This window comes from Astyanax mexicanus, chromosome 1 (genome assembly GCF_023375975.1).
Source record: "Astyanax mexicanus isolate ESR-SI-001 chromosome 1, AstMex3_surface, whole genome shotgun sequence".
In the NCBI taxonomy this organism is placed as follows: domain Eukaryota; kingdom Metazoa; phylum Chordata; class Actinopteri; order Characiformes; family Acestrorhamphidae; genus Astyanax; species Astyanax mexicanus.
The window spans coordinates 52,393,028-52,410,797 of NC_064408.1; the positions used below are offsets into that span (position 1 = coordinate 52,393,028).

General features: G+C 38.8%; 1 protein-coding gene across 2 annotated transcripts in view; it reads left to right on the forward strand.

The window, feature by feature from the left end:
• Positions 1-17,770, forward strand: part of nbas (NBAS subunit of NRZ tethering complex) — a 353,782-nt gene that overhangs the window by 224,904 nt on the left and 111,108 nt on the right. For both annotated transcript variants that reach the window (XM_049479822.1, XM_049479826.1), the window contains 3 exons: positions 1,347-1,681; positions 6,261-6,473; positions 9,804-10,006. In XM_049479822.1, coding sequence (XP_049335779.1) covers positions 1,347-1,681; positions 6,261-6,473; positions 9,804-10,006 — 751 coding nt within the window. The remainder of the gene's footprint in view (positions 1-1,346; positions 1,682-6,260; positions 6,474-9,803; positions 10,007-17,770) is intronic.

Here is a 17,770-nt window from a genome sequence, read left to right on the forward strand (position 1 = left end):
GTCATCCTGTTATGTGTTACCCAAGGCATGAGTGAGCATGTGTATATAATCTGCAGTGTATGATTGATCTGTTAATGTCTCTTAGTGTGTGTGTGTGTGTGTGTGTGTGTGTGCGTGCGTGCGTGTGTGTGTGCATGTGAACATAGAGGGGTTAGCCTGTGTTTTAATGCATAATGCAAAACTCTTAACAATTCTCTCTCTCTCTCTCTCTCTCTCTCTCTCTCTCTCTCTCAGTACATTAAATAATAATTAAATAAAGAAAAAATATTTTTACAAAACATACAACTAATGCCATAATTAATTGTGTAATATTTATTACAGTTAAACTCTCTTCTACTCTCTCTCTCACACTTAAACTTACACTCACACACATACACACATACACACACACACACACACACACACACACACACACACACACAGAGGCACTTTTCACTTTTATTCAGTCACTCAGTTCTAGTTGCATGTTGGCACCCTAGAAGAATTGCCACATTCCACACACACACACACACACACACACACACACACACACACACACACACACACACACACACACTCTCTGTTTGTTTCTGTCAGTGTTTGTGAATATTTTTGATGTGTCTGTCTGTGTCATCACACTCTGTCGTGACTGAGGTTTTTTTTTTTTTTTTTTTCTTAAGTTGATGTTTAAATATTTAAAAGCCAAATGGGTGTGCACACACCAGTGTAATCTGTCTGTGTCCAGAGACACACAAACACACACACACACACACACACACACACACACACACACACACACACACACACACTAACAACAACAGGCCTCTCACATTCAGGTGACTTTATTTATGAAAAAACATCCTTGTTCGAAAATACAGTTACAATGTTTAATACCATGGTATACGCTATTACAGTTATATATATATATATATATAGTGTGCAAAGCAGGATATTATGATGCTTTGGTATAGCTTTCTTAGAGTCCTGATCTCTATCCTTTGTGTTAAAGATTATGGCTTTATGACCGTAAAACAATAAACTGATTGATTAATTGATCTTATTGCCAATTATATCACATGGCGTGGTCAAATATCCAGCCTGCTGAAAGCGTGTTAATGGCTGCTAAAAGCATCTGGTTAAGGTGTAACCTAATAAAAAAAAACAATCTAATTAGATATTGTCATACATGTCTTTGAGGACATTAATGTCCTACAAATCTAGCTGTTGTGTCTTACAGTAAATTGCTAGCAAATATTTCTAGCTCTTAAAAGTAGCACCTCAAACCTTGTATGTATTTCTCTGCTTTGTATAGAACTCTTCTTGCTTATAGTGTTGATCTTTATCATCGTGTCATGTCTCCTCCACAGGGCTGGATTATAAGAAGCTAACAGACGAGGACTCTGACCCTCTGAAGGCTCTGGAGCCAGTGCTGACCAGCCAGAATGTTCTGTCAATCTCCAAACTGGCTGCACGGATCCCTCTGAAGGCTGATGAGGCTCTCACTGCGAGTGCTGTCCACTCCACATGGCTACATAAGCTTTTCTGGGAGGGGGATGCCCACGTCCTCAAGAGATCACCCCAAACTGACCAGGAATACCTCCATGCTTACGACACCTGCGCCAAGTACTTCGACAGGCTGCTGCCTTCAGATGCTGTGAAGTTCCTGGATGCCATCACCTTTTCCCCGGAAGCAGCCTGTCATGTGAGTAAAGCCTTTACACACCAAGCACAATATACACTACTAGTGCAGTTATGATTTAGAGGATGGATATGTGTGATATCAGTAGGCATGACCTGAAAGGATTGTGAACGATTTAGTGCTGCTTCCTATTTCCAGTGGCAACCTCTATAGAGTGTCCAGTTAGAACACTAGTCTTTGTGTCGTTTAAGAAGGGAATTTCATTCAAGAAATCGTAATACCCACAACACTGTAATAACAATATGAGACAGCTCATTAACATCCAGCTTGTGTGTTTGTGTGTATGGATACGTCTGTATGTGTGGTTCTGAAATTAAAGAAACAAAGAAAGAAAAAAAAAATAACAATTGGCTAGTGTCAAGATCCCTTTCACTTAACAACATGTGCAATAAACACTAAACGTTAAGCAAAAAACACTTAGCATAGCCAAAGATTCACAAACAATTTACAATATAAAACTAACACACCTACACATAACTAGTCTTTAAGTAACCAAATAATGAATGTTTAGCACATATAAGTCTAAATCTGGCAACATTAAGCATCAATAGGGCTAACAATAAGCTAAATAATGTGTTAGCATGCTAATCGCGTTTAGCATTATTAGCATCTAGTAATAGGCATTTCACACAACAAAAATAGATTGTGTCCAACTGAATAACAGGCAGAATTTCAAACTATAGTTACTATATATCCACTTCTAGTGACTAAACTCACCTTTAGATGCACGCACACCACACTATCTGAAGAGGGAGTCTGCTGCTGCTCAGCTTTACCTTTCACTAAAAATACAGAAAACTAATAACTATCAAAACTGGGCTTTTGTACGTGACCCATATAGTTCAGTTACGGACAAGGAGTTGTGATATGATGCTAATGGTAGTCTTCAGTATGAAGGTAAATTGATTTAAACTGCAGTTTGGTAGATTACAGGTGCAATATGTGCCAGGGATGGCACTACCCAACAACTGGAAACAACAGACTAAGGGGCACAGTTCAAAACCTTTTGGCACAGGGCCTTATTGAGTCTCATGGAGAGAGTAAAAAGGGCAAGTCTGACTCAGGGGATGCAAAAACAGCGAGTCAGCAGCTGCTGATTTTGCGTAGGGAGGTAAAGAGCTCAGGGGAGGAGCGGGTGGGTCAGTGGACGGCCCAGTCAGCACCAGCCATTGTAGACGCAGCCTTGGTTTTATCCGTCCAGCCCCAGGGTCCTTGTTACTTGGTGTCTGTGCGTAGTAGAGCAGAAGAAAGGAGAGGAGAGGAAGAAGAGGTTTGGTACCAAGAGAGGGAAAAAACACATAACAAGATGAGTCAACAGGAGGAAAAAAATAAAGGCGGGTTATTGCAGGGAAACACGATTCATGCACCGTTCAGTAAAGAGAGTTCTTATCACCACACCACTCAAACTTGTCATTTTTATAAAGCACTGATCAGCTTGATGAGTGGATTCAGGTGTTGCTGAATGGGTGCACCCAGACTCTGCCCTCTTCCACGTGGCCACTGTCACAACACACTTTAAAGGCAGTAGCCTGTGTTCTGTGGAAGTTGCCCACTTCCAGACAAATGAGTTGTCTTTAGTGAGGGCGGAGCCAGACCATATCTTTAACACCATGGACCCTATTTATAGTCGTATAGGCGATTTGTCAACTGTGCACGGTGCAGCTTGATTAAGTGTGTGTGACAAGTAGGGGTGTATGTGCACTGAGAGCTCGTGGTGCACCTGCGTTGCCAAGATAGCAATAAATGTCTGACTATGGACTGTAGTCAGGGTTCTAATCAGTCAGTGGCAGAAAACAAAGTGGAAGTGTACATGCACTGACAGCGCACAGCACACCTGTGTTGCCAAGATAGTAATGAACGTCTAGCTAATGACTGTTAGGAAACTGTCAGGATTCAAATTAGTCAGCAGCGCAGCTGTGATTTCCGTTGCCAAGATAGCAATACGCCAGAAATTTACCTAAACACACCTCATTTCCAAACCACCATGTGCATCAGCATGGATATATTCATGAATGGCTTTGCTATTTAAACAACACAGGAGGAAGGTGTGAAAAAAAAATGTTGGCAAGATGTAAAATAGCAATGAGAATTGCGACACACCTTGCACATGGTGTAATATAGGGCCCCATACATTTAAAAATCTACATGAATAAGATATACATATATGGTCATAAATATCATACCTCATATCGTCACCTGGCATGCTTATTTGCATATTCAGAACTTATACAGGGGAGATTTGCTTTGATTCTTTGATTTTATAGACTTGATTTACCACTATATCAACCAGACACATAGAAAAAAAAGTAAATGATTTCTGTACATGGATTTAATTTAATTTATTTATTTGGGAGTAGGTGCATATAAACACTTTGAATAAGTTGTGTCGAAATCTGCTTGAATTATTTTTGTTAATTTTGTTAATTATAAAATGCAGTAGTACTATACATAGTAAGACATGTACTTGTTTAAGCTCTCTCTCTCTCTCTCTCTCTCTCTCTTTCTCTCTCTCTCTTTCTCTCTCTTTTTCTCCCTCCCCCTCTCCCTTATCTTGCTCACTCGTCTGTCCTTTTTAATATACACTCATTGATCCATCCCAGTGGGAAACTATTAAACTCCATATCCCAGTGTGCATCTCCTAGCTGTCTTTTACTTCAAAGAAGTGCTCTTTCTTGCACACAAAGAGCATCTTTGAAACACACAGACACACACATGCATCCAAGCCCACACATTTGTCTTTATTCACAGCACGCCCACAAAGCAGCTATAGCAGGGCATGGCAGATGTCATTGGTTTCCGCTCTGTGTGGTGCTTTCCTGAGTAAACCCCCCCCATGCTACAGCTGTTTGTGTGTGTGTGTACTAACAGAAGCAGAAGCCCAGGCAGTCAGTCAGATACAGTTTACTGTACAGAAGATTGAAAACCCTTGAAAAAGCTTGTGTGTGCACAAACACACAATGTATTTGTGTGTTATATGCTTATAGAATATCATTCAGCACTTACTGATCTGCATAAATTACAACCCTGAAATGTTCAGCAAGGATCTTGTATGCTCAGACAGTATAAAAATCTAAAATTATCCCTAATGTCTACAAAAGTGCCCTCTTTACCCTGACTGCAGTCATGAACATGTTGCAGCTCTAGTTCTAGTGTTGAGTTTAAATCAGTCAATTTTTATTTAATATTAAAGCTTTTAAAAGTAAAAGTTAAAGTCTGGCTAAAATCATTTGCTGATTGCCATCTTCTCAGACTTCACAGATTCAGCTGTTAATTCCTAGCATATAAGATTGTAAACTGCACTGTTCTGGGTTGTATCTGTGTTTCTGTTGAGTCTGTTCAGTGCTTAAAGCTAGATTCTTTTACACACATTCATCTGCACACTCGTGGCTGCAGATTGCTCTCGTTTCAGTTATGACTATGCCATACTCAAATCATATATATTTAATGATAGTCTGGTAGTTTGATACAGGTTACAGATCATGTAAATTTAATGACTATTTTGTAGGGTGGAAAGAGTCCCCCAAATTCAGTCATTTTTCAGATTTTTTATTTATTTATTTTTTTTAATGGCCCAAACAGTTCTAGCATTACTTAAATGACTTAACCAATGGGTGGATGGATGGATGGAATTTTAGTTTTTTGTTATTTGTTTTGTTTATTTCCACCCTTTATTTCCAGTCTAACGTTGAACAAAAATGGGTTCCCAAAAAGAGTTAGCAAGTTTGAAATAATGAGGACATTTTTAAGGACTTTTGTAACCAAAATGAGAGCGATATTGCAAGTTGCGCTCATGATCATTGGGGCATTGAAATTTTGGACAGTATTTGTTTTTGCATAGTTATTGATCTAAATAAACGAAATAATTCCTCAGTTCATGTCCTACTGTAATTTCACTATATCACATTTAAAGACGAAATAGGAAACAGTGCTAGGAAAAACATGGCAGTTTGTTACTGTGTTATTTGGGCAAATATCACATCAGTGTTATATGCTTTACCCAGTAATTTAGAGCTAAGGAACAAATGGTTAGAATTGGTCTATCTAATGCCACCAGTAAAGTACAAATGAGATAGGTAGGTGTGTGTGTTTTAGAGCAGTTCTGTTCACACTTGTTAAAAGTAAAACTTTGAGGATTTTTTTTACTTTCTGGACCAGGACTTCCCACCTCTGTGTGTTAAGATAGGATCTCCGGTGGATTTTGTGTTTTGCAGAGACTAGGACAGTGGCTGAACTTCACTTAGCAGGGCATTACACATGTTGTAGAGTAAAAAAATATTGTTTTTATTTCAAAACATTTCTAACTGTTGTCCATCTAACTGCCTCACAGTGCTTGTTAGCCAATCAGAGGCGATATGTTTGCATGTATGAATTTTCATGAGCAAGAGCCGAAATCCTGTTGTTTCTCTCTGCTCGCTCCTCCACTGGACTAAAGCATAATTATACCGGATCACCAGAGCATTTTTTATTTTAACACAGACCACAACTAGACATTTTAACATAAATGAACAAACGACATTGAAATGACACCTTTAATATATTGTTTTTGTCTGTGTGTGTGTTCTGTCTGTGTGTGCCTTCATAGCTGTCTGTTGAGACCAGAACAGAGATCTGTAGTCGAGCGCTGAAGGCTCTGAAGGCCATCAGTGAGAAGAGCAAGAAGAGGAGCGGAGATGATGGAACAATTGAAAGCTCCACTTTCAGCTTTAACCACGCCCTCACCCACCTGCAGCAGTCCCTCAACCATCTGGAGACACTAGGCCACGCCTTCCCCCTTTCACTCAGAAACAGCCAAGAGGTACCCCTCACAATCTGTCTGTCTGTCTCTCTCTTTTACACACACACACTCGCACGCACAAACTCCCTCACTCGCTCAATACCTGTCCTCTCCCAGTAGACAAGTCATTCTCATTGTAAAAGCACACCTTCTCATTCAGACACACAAAATGACAAGATGTCATGAACATTTATGAGCTGTCAGGATCACTTCTGTCTCTTTCGTGCTCAGTGCATGTTCAACCAACAGCAATCTCTCGCTCCTGCCCCGTCGTCTTTTCCTCATCCTCCCCCGGTCCTCATCGACAGTCTGACGGATTGACTGTCAGGTGTGTGTCTGCAGTGGAGACAGTAGAGGAACAGTACAGGAGCAGGTGGACTGCTGGAGCTTCTGCTGTAGTAGATTAGGAATATGCTGTGAGACCTAACTTTTCGTGGAAGGGCTCTGGCTCCCGTTGGCTTCTAGGGCAGAACTGCAGCATTTTATTTCTGTGGCGCCCTCAAAGTGTCACTCTAGCAGCCTCACAGCACAGTCTCACCTACCTGTTACCTGAGGAAGGTGTGTGTGAAAGAGAGAGAGAGGAAATAAGTTCCAATACTGAAATGTCTTTGTTAAAAGTCAAAAGATCCTGTGTGTATAAATGTAAATGCACACACAGCATTTTAATCAGTAACACTAAATAAATCTATTCATCACTTGTTTCAGAATGCAGGTCACTTTTTCAGTGGATTAGAGTTTAATGCCAGCTCTGTTTTTCCACTAAAATCCTGAAGCAGGATTTTTAAGGGGATAAATAAACAGTTTAAAGCAATTGGCTTGTTATTTTACACAAATTAATACACGTAACAAAACTGACAGGTGACACATTATCAGTTTAATTTAGTAATATTACACAGCAGTGCTTACTGTTGTGTTCAGAAGGTAGATTATCTTGTATTTATGCTTAAGTTAATGTTGTCTTACTCTCTTTTTCCCTATCTCTCTCTCTCTCTCTCACTTGTGTGGTTATGCACACACAAATACACAACTACACACAACTGGCACGTTGTGGCACGTATTCCTCTTTTAAAGCTCTTAAGTGTGGAATATGGAGCTACACTAGCGTTCATTTTCTGCATTAAAACTCTCAGTTGAACTCAGAAACTCAACACATTAACATGTTCTAGTTTAAAAGCATCAAAACTACCCTGAATTATTATAATACAGTAAAAAAAGATCAAAAATACAGTTGGTACAAAGTACCAGCATTAAAAAAAAAAGGTAAACATGTTTTTGTTCATGATTTAGTCACAGTATTGTTGGCACCAATAATACAAATTCAAGTGTTTCTAACACTTGATTCTTTTATTTACATTTAAATACCCATTTTCAAAAGCTTAAGGAACAGAAGTGATATATATTTTAACTGTTACAAGCTAACATCCCACACCGTGTGGGGACCTACATGCTGGTATTCTGGGCTTCATAAGTAGCGCAGTGTCCAGTGACCTGTCATTAACTACTAGTGAGTAATCCCGCTCAGAAAAACAGCTAGCATCCCAGCTAACCCTCTTACACCCTGCTGAGACAGGCTGTTCTGTCTGATGGCATCACAACTCAATGCCTGATGACTTGGCCTAGTGTCAATCTGATGATTAAGTTATATGGTGCTTTGTTGATATGTCTTCTAAAATGCTAAATCTCAGCTAAAAGTGTTAAGTGTAAATTGTGAAAACAAGACCTGTGATAAAGCATGTTTGATATTCAGTATTTGGCCTTTGTTGTTTCCGTTTATGTGAATAACTCTTGATTATCTGCCACCTGTGAAGGGGGCGAGGTAAACAGTGAGTGAACAGTCAGTTTTTGAAGTTGAAGTTAAAAGCAGGAAAAACATCAGGTTTACGAATCTGACAGACTTTGACAAGAGCCAAACTGTAATAATTCTACATCTCGGTCAAAGCATCTCCAAAACAGCAAGTCTTATTCCTGGTATACAGTGGACAAAAGTCCTCTAAATAAGGGCATGAGTTCCCAAGGCTTATTGTTGTGACCTATAGAAGTCCCATCAGGACTAATCTTGGTAACTTATAGAAAATATAGCAAATAGGTATTGTCTTTTTACTGTTATTTATAATCAGGTTCATCTATCAAACCTTTTTGCATTTCATGTGAATGATAAAAGCTTTGGTAAAAGAACACACAATCTTTATAAAGTCATAAAAATTGTTTGTTTTTGTTTGGTGTACTTTATAAGCCTGTAGAGTATGGTATAATTGAAAATTGATGGTCTTGCAAAAACATTACTATTCAAACATCAGTATCTTCTTTCTAACCTTACCATAGATCAGCACCATGATGAATAATTGGATTAGAGGGAAAGTGGCATTAGAATCCCTGTCTAACATTAACATCTCCTGCATGTGGATTGAATGTCTTATCCGATGTTCTATTCAATTGAATGATTTTAGTTTAATTACTGAGGATTGAAAGGGGGTGTATTTGCTGCACAGGTAGTCAGATACAGTTTAAAATGTCACATTTTAATTAGAATTTATTACCTCTTATATCGCTCCTCATTACAATACCCATCGACTTTATTGCACATCACATTTTATGTCCCTGTCATCCAGTGCTATTTGCAGCTGTAATTGATTAGCAGTGAAGGGATTGTATTGATTATAATTTTAAAACATTTCGGTATTAAGTAAAAAGAAAATTCAGTATAAAATCATTTATACTGAATAACGTCCCACACTGTGTGGGGATCTACACGCCTGTATTCTGGGCTTTATAACTAGTGCAGTGACCTGTCATTAACTACTAGTGAGTAATCCAGCTCAGAAAAACATGTATGTTTTATGTTGATTACAATGTAAATCTTGTTAGTTCAGTTATTGTGGTTAGCACATTATGTGTGTGCTCCTTCATCAGAAGGAGCACACAATGAACTTGACTGCTCTTCAAAATCAAGCTTTGCTTTCATCTCACTCTGTGCACTCATTTCATTGGCTGTAGCAGGCGCTGACAGTTCAATATATCTTTCAGCAACCTTTTGGATTGAATCTTTCAGCCTTTTACACATAGAAACTGAGTGAGCACAAAGTTAAGTGATTTTCCACCATTCGGAGGCTTTTGTCTGCTTTTGTCCAAAAACAGCTGGTGAGTGGAAATCTGGGCCTAAATCATGCAGTATGAACCTGACCTAAGTCACCTGTCCTCCACCTCTCAGTGTGGACATGATGAACATGTCCCCATTGATTTACACAGTCTCTGACTGTTCTCTCTCTCTCTCTCTCTCTCTCTCTCTCTCTCTCTCTCTCTCTCTCTCTCTCTCTCTCTCTCTCTCTCTCTCTCTCTCTCTCTCTCTTTCAGAAGCGTCTGCAGGAGTATGGCAGACAGTATGATCTCTCCAGGTCAGACAGGGGGAAAGTGCAGCAGTTGGCTGTCACCATGTCGCTGGATGGTCAACCACTGGAGCGAATTGAGCAGCTGCTGGGGGCCGCGGTACACCTGAGTGACCTGCAGCCGCGAGGTGTAGTGCAGGAGGCAGTGCAGAGAATCATATCATCACTCAGGTACAGTAATACTGTAACTCTACATTTGTGTTGCCTGAGTTACAGTGCCTTCCAAAGTATTCGGCCCCCTTGAACTTTTTTTAACATTTGGCTAAATTTCAGGCTTCAAACATAAAGATATGAAATTGTAATTTTTTGTGAAGAATCAACAACAAGTGGGACACAATCGTGAAGTGGAACGACATTTATTGGATATTTTAAACTTTTTTTTTTAGAAATAAAACTGCAATATTATTCAGCCCCTTTACTTTCAGTGCAGCAAACTCACTCCAGAAGTTGAGTGAGGATCTCTGAATGATCCAATGTTGACTTAAATGACTGATGATGATAAATAGAATCCACCTCTGTGTAATCAAGTCTCTGTATGAAAGCAGCTGCTCTGTGATAGACTCAGAGTTCTGTTTAAAGCACAGAGAGCATCATGAAGACCAAGGAACACACCAGGCAGGTCTGAGATAATGTTGTGGATTTGGATACAAAAATATTTCCCAAGCTTTAAACATCTCAAGGAGCACTGTGCAAGTGATCATATTAAAATGGAAGGAGTATCAGACCACTGCAAATCTACCAAGACCCGGCCATCCCTCTAAACTTTCAGCTCAAACCAGGAGAAGACTGATCAGAGATGCTGACAAGAGGCCCATGATCACTCTGGATGAACTGGAGAGATCTACAGCTGAGAGAGACCTACCCCAAGCGACTTGCAGCTGAAATCGCAGCAAAAGGTGGTGCTGCAAAGTATTAATGCAAGGGGGCCGAATAATATTGCACGCCCCACTTTTCAGTTTTTTTATTTGTAAAAAAAGTGTGTTTGAAGCCTGAAATGTGGCAAAAGGTTGAAAAGTTTAAGGGGGCCGAATACTTTTGCACTGTAGGCACTGTATACAGTTTTAAAGTAAAAAAAAAAAATCCCTCTCTCTAAGTCTCTACCTTTCTCTCACTTCATCTCTTTCTCTCTCTCTCTCTCTCTCTCTCTCTCTCTCTCTCTCTCCCTCTCTCTCTTCCTCACTCTTTAGTCTGTCCCTCTATTAACCTGTGCCAGGGTGGATCTGTTTTCGCTTGATTGAGTCAAACACAGAGCTGACCTCTCCTGCGGCCCTGTGTGCATCTCTCCCCTCTCTTTCTTCCTCTGCTTTTTCTCTTCCCCCTCTCCTCTCCTCCTGTGCCTTTCACGCGGGTCACAGCCTCTCTCTCCGCCTGCCAGCTCTGTTTAGAGCTGTTAAAACACACACCCTCAACTCTGAATCACACTGCCATTATAGCAGTGCTGTGCATTTCAGAGGCACGTCGCTGTTTTTTTTTTTTTTTTTTTGACAACTTTCAAATGGAGAACAGCACAGCCGGAAGCCTGTTAGGGGCGGGGTTTAATCAGCCTTTAAGAAAAGAGAGAGGTGGTGTTAGATCTGAAGTCATGCTATGTTAATTACGTATGCTACTGAAAGCAGAGTGTTCTGTCATCTCTGTTGCCTGTTGGTGGTTCAGGAGCTGTGTTTGGGCAGGAGTGCAGTCATGGGCTATATCTCCAAACACTTCCAAACCTACTCCTTATATAGTGCACTAAATAAGTAATTGCGTGTTTGGGTTTTACGGCCAAGAAGCGCATGCAATTTTAAACAGGCGGTTGTGCAACCTGTGTTGTAATATAAATGCTTTTCTTTTAGATATGAAATGCACTGTGTGGGTGTAAACATGTGCACTATATAGGGAATATTGAGCTTTTGAAATTTATTCTGAGTAACATATACCTATTAAATATAGATACTGTGAAGAGTCAAACTGTAAAAAACAGCATAAAATAAATGATTTAAAATAAAATAAATGAAACTTACTATGTAATTTTAAACAAATTATTTTAAACAAATAAACAAATTACATACATATTTATGTTAGAAGATTACCCTTCCCAAGTCATTTTAAGCCATTAACATTGGCAGACTGATGAAAGAGGTTTATCTTTGAGGAGATTTTTGATGTGTGATCTGAATGGAAGTGTCAAAATAATTTACTACATGGCTCTGTGTCTTAGGGGAAATGGCCAAACCAAATATTAAACAGGAGATTTTATGCTCAAATTAAATGCAGATTGGCTCAACAGTGATCTTTCAAAATGACCAAAGAACAATTGACCCATGGACATCAATATGTGGTCAGTGAATTTTTATGTATCCAATCTCAAAACCTCAAATAAACCTGAAATGAACCAGTGCTTTTGTGTTGTGTTTTCACACAGCACTATTTGGTTTAATTAAAATGGTCTCTAGTTATTTTATGGTTATCTTTAGTGTGGTTGATTTGGGAAAAAAACAACAACCTCTTCAAAACTGTGAGAGGAATTGGTCTTGGTCCAGTTCCAAACAAACACTGGAGCGGTTCATTTGTGGCAAGAACATTTAATAGCCAGAAAATTACCATAGCTATGAGCAAATGCTGTCTGTGCTGGTGCTCCATGCTAAGCTGTTTTCACACCCGCACAACTCTGTTTACTACAGGACATCCTATTGAAAACAGTATTTGACAGCACAGCTGCACAATTTCAGCGTTCAGTGTTAAAGCAGCTTCACACTGCAAAACATGTGCTGGTCTGGAACACAGAATCCTCTTCCTGTGTTTACCTTCTTGCTCCTGTACCAGACATCCCTGACCAATCAGAGCAGTCAACACACTCATGTGACTTGTTGGGGAGCATTTTGGTGCGTTTAAGTACACAAACTTATCAACTGATTGACTCAGACCTGAGAAACAAACTGCAGGTGTGAAAACACCCTCAATCCTTAGTAGGAAAAATGATGAATACTTGCTTAAAATACTGTTGGCAGCAGTAAAAAAATATACACATATACACACGTACGTATTGTACGGGTGCTTGAAATCCTGGAAAATGCTGGAATTGTAACTGCATTTACATTATAACAAATAACTATCTGACTAAATAAGTTCGCTTGAAGAAAAAAAGAGTGTAAAATAAAAAAGGCTTCGCTCGTGCCTTCACGTATGTGTGACAACGAAGTTCGGTGCTTTCTCGTAATCCAAGAGGAGTTGTCTTACGAGGTGCCGGCTCTGTTTGCACTCTTTTTTTTTTTTTTTTTGCTGCGTTTTTTTTTTTTTTTTTTTTTTAACTCTGACAGCAGATTAGTTAGCTAGCTTTGCTAAAAGCCAAGCTTTGGGTTTATCTAAATAATAATAGTAATAATCCGGGCTATTCGTACAATATACAGTTAGGCTTAACCAGCCTGGGACTGTTAACGTGGTATCATCGCTCTCTTATGAGCCGCTGTTGGCCGCGCTTCACCACCGTGAAACGAGACTTTCTCCAGGTTAACAGTACTGGCGAGCGGCTCGTTCTAGGCACTAAAGCCGCGATACACGTTCCGGAGTTCGGCTCGTTCCAGACACTGAATCCAGGCAAACAGCCCCGGAGATCGGAGGACGCTGACGCCGCGTTAACAGTGCCGGTGTTCTGTCGAGTTCTGCTACCCTGTCAAACTGTGCTACCCTAGTGTATGTGTAACTGTAATATATATATATATATATATATATATATATATATATATATATATATATATATATATATATATATATATATATATATTTTACATTTTGTATTAGTTTTTTTTTTTTTTACACGAGTCCAGATTGTACAATGCACCTGGGAAAAAAAACTTAATTATCAGGAAAGTAACCCAGGTCCAGAAAGTAAAAATCCAACCCAGGGGTTTTTATCTGCAGCAGAGCCGCTCAGGAGGATGGTACAAAGCCCTGGATTGCATTTTTACTTTCCAGACCTAGGTTTCCCACCTCTACATTTTTAGTAAAAAAAAATTATTGAAAGTTATTTGCCTAGTGATCTTATGTGCCTCAGTTTCATTATTGACCCAATCAAGTTGTATAACAAGCAAACTCTAAAGACAGGTGATACATTTTGAATCATAAATCTTTTTATTTAATTTCTTCCCTTCTGCAATTACCAAACACAATTTGGATTGTGTTCACATAAACATAAAACCATCTCTTGCAGTGTGACAAAAAGCAAATCTATAATTTTGAGTATATGTATGTATAAATGCTCTCAACTCATCCCCAAATTTGACATATTACAGTAACTGCTCAATTAAATGAATAGGGTAAACATACAATAAAAAACGTTGGTATTTAAATTGTATTAAAATTGTATTATTTTTTTTTTTCTCAGTAGCATAGTTGCTGTAAAGTGTGGAGAATAGTTTTGCGATATATTGAATATCGCTGAATCTTTGAGATATTACCGTTATCATTAATTTACCACAGCTGAAAGGTGCTGGAAAAACCTGAAAATTGGCCTTTAATGTGCTTGGAAAGTGCTTGAATTTTACTTTGTGAAAGGTGTATGAACCCTGTATATATATAAATATATATATATATATATATATATATATATATATATATATATATATATATATATATATATAAATATATATAACTAAGTTAAGTAGACAAAGCTGTAATTCTTAAAAATTACAGCGCTGGATTTTAATTTAAACAGATTCCTTTGCTAAAAACTGTTTATTTGGGTGAGTGAAGAGCTTCAGTTTATCTACTGTAAGCTTAGATTTCCAGATTTCAACTAAGGTTAGCCGCAGTTAGCGGCTAATATTGCCTGACAGAGCTACACTGAGGATCCCATGTATAACACGATAAACACTCAGGCTAATACTCCTCTTAACGGCGAAAAAGCTTATCCGGTTAGCGACTAATGCTAATGCTGCTCCAGCAGTGCTAGTCAGGGTTACCAGCAGCCTACAGGACAATAACACTCACCTCTGAACGGTAAAAGAGCTAGCACTTAGTGCGGTTAACGGCTAATGCTAATACTAATACTGCTCCAGTCTCGGTGCTAGAGAATGCTGTACTTCAGGGGAGTGGCTTTGCTGCTCATTACAACCTGACTGGTAAAATTCATACATAAGGTGCACCGGATTAAAAGGTACACTGATGATTTTTGGGAAAATTAAAGGATTTTAAGTGCGCCTTATAGTATGAAAAATACGTTTAAACACAGGTGGCTCCTCCACTGTTGTGTGATTGAAATATCTTCATCTACACTAACCTGTCTGAAGAGCTCAGGCTTTCATAACATTACTTAAAATCGATCTTACGTTGAAGTCCATGATGTTCGACAGCTGATGAATTCTACATATCTTAATTCAGTTCCTCAAGGCCTTGTGTGAGCAATCTTTTAATCTTTTTAAGTTCAGGTCTCAGACAGGCTACCGGCTGAGGGAAGAGCTACACTGTATTGGAGCAACGGAACCGAGTCAGAAAATCAAGATTGATTAGGCCTTTAAAAACTTCTGCTTCTCATTTGGAGTCTCTCTCTCTCTGTGTCTCTCACTTCCTCTCCCTCTGTCCTCTGAAGTAGATTAATGAGCAGCGTAATTGTAGCAGACTAATAAAGATGTTCCTCTTTGCTCTCTCATTGTCTCAGCCAAAGTGCTTATTGGTCACAGAAGAAAGACTCACAGATTTGATTGGTTGTGTCTTAAAGGAGCTGCAGTGAAGGTTAAATAAGCATGCCTTTTCTTTAGCAGGGAATCCGTTAGAGTTGTGGTTGCTCTTCTTCTATATCTGCTTGCATGTTGTTTTCTTCTCTTTCTTCACCCAATGTTACTTCATTTTCATCTTCTTTGTCATTTTGTCTACTTCATCTGCCTCTTCTTTTTCTTCATCTTCATCTTTATTCTTATGTTCTCCATCTTCTTCTTTAGCTGTTTCATCTTGCTCACCTTTGTATTTGTCTTTTTCTCATTTTTTCTGTCTTGTTTTCCTTTCATGTCTTCATTTTTTCCTCGTTTTCTTGGTCTTTGTCTTCTTTCTCTTCATCATCTTTGTCTGCAGTGTCCTCTATAATAATCTATTGCTTGGCCTCTTGCTGTGTAGTCTTTATATTTCATGTTCATTAAGTTTGGGGTGGACAGCAGCCATTGACAAATCCATGGCTGCCTTGTGTCTCAAATCTGTTGGACAGGCATTATTTATTTATTTATATTTATTTTTTTTATTATGGTGAGAATTCTTTTATCATCAGCGCTACTATACATCAGGGCTTACTATGTTCATGTCTATATTTCTCCATTTTTTACTCACCTTACTATATAAAATAAAGAGATGTTTTGACCAGGACTGCTCAAAGTTTTCAGTATAACTGTAGTTGATTTAGTTTTATAAGCAGTGGAGAATCTACAAAGATGATTTTGTTGTTTTAGGAGGAGCTGTTACACAAAAGCAGAGTTTCAGATGAAGAGCAGAAAGTGGCTTTTGATTTGCTGTTTATGGTCATAGCTAGGTGCGTGCATGCGCATGTGTCTCGCATTGCGCTAGAGTGCAGTCTGAGAAAATGACTTTTCTCCTTTCCCTGCGTCGGTATGAAAAATGGCCTTGAGCAGAGCGCTGCAGCAGGGCAGGGAAAGGAGCACTGCAGGGGTGCTGGGGGTAGAGTGAAGGATGGCCAGAGGACTAATGCAGGAATTCCCAGCAAAGAGGAGACTAATTCAAAAGCCCTGCTGAAGAGTACAGAAAGTGTGGGACTGATTCTGTACTTCACTTAGAACATGAATAAAAAACAATCGTTCCTGCTTTAGGCAAATTTACATTAATGCCTTTCTAGTTCTTAATACCATGTTTTATTGTGCATGATTGTACCTTCATTAAAACAAGCATCAATTGTTATAGATCCACAGATTCAGCATAACCTCAGCTAACGTGACATGATTTATGTAATTCAATAAACACTTCTGAACACTAGAATACAAAATATGAATCCATAAACAAACAAAAAAAATAATGACAGAGGCAGAATGATGGAGAAAGCTACACAGGCAACATCAGGCAGCTATATTACATTTTTTTTTGTTTGTTTGTTTTCTAGTGAAGTAGACTAAAGCATGCAGTATTTTGAACAGAGAACTATGTTGACATTGTTGACAAACTAGTGGCTGCTAATAGGTCCAATTTCTCTAATCTAATGAGGAAAATCTCATTAAACTAACAAAATATCTTCCAATCAAAGAGCTAAAAAGGATTTCAGTCTGTTTGTCAGTTCGACTTATAATAATAATATCAGAAAAATATTTTCTATTGTTTTAAGCTGTCCACAACCTGTATTTTGGTGTTTTATACCAAAAGCAAATAAAACAACTACACTCTACACAACTTTACACTCTTTAGTCCTATTTGAACGGGATTCGTTTCTCAGGGGGACGTCTGTGAAAAATATTTCACACTTCTACTCAGTGATAAAACTCTTGCATTCGGACTTGATAAATTGAAAAAAGCGAGATCCAGTGAGTTTTTTGGTGTTTTTGGTCACATGACATCATGTTCAGTAGCTCCTCCATTTCCACTCACGTGGAAACACAAGCCTGAAGTGTAACTACGGTGTGTGGCAGTGGACAAATTGCTAGAAGGACAGCTTTGAGGAGATGAAACTCATGACATGTGGATGTGGAAATTACCAGAGGACCACGGAGTTCAGTGAAAAACAGTAGGTAATTCAGAGGACGTCTGAGAAAAACACATACATGGTCGTTCTGGACAGTAAAAAATCAAAGAAGACCCCCATAAAAGAGATAATGACCCCAGAACCCCCTGAGAAACTAATCCCATAAGGATAGGGCATTAGCATGATAGTTAAGCCAAGTCCAAATGATCAGGCCCAGCTGTACTGATATGTTTATTGTTGTGGTTCGCATTAGTAATGTTAGTGCTGAATCAGTTCTATCATACACTCAA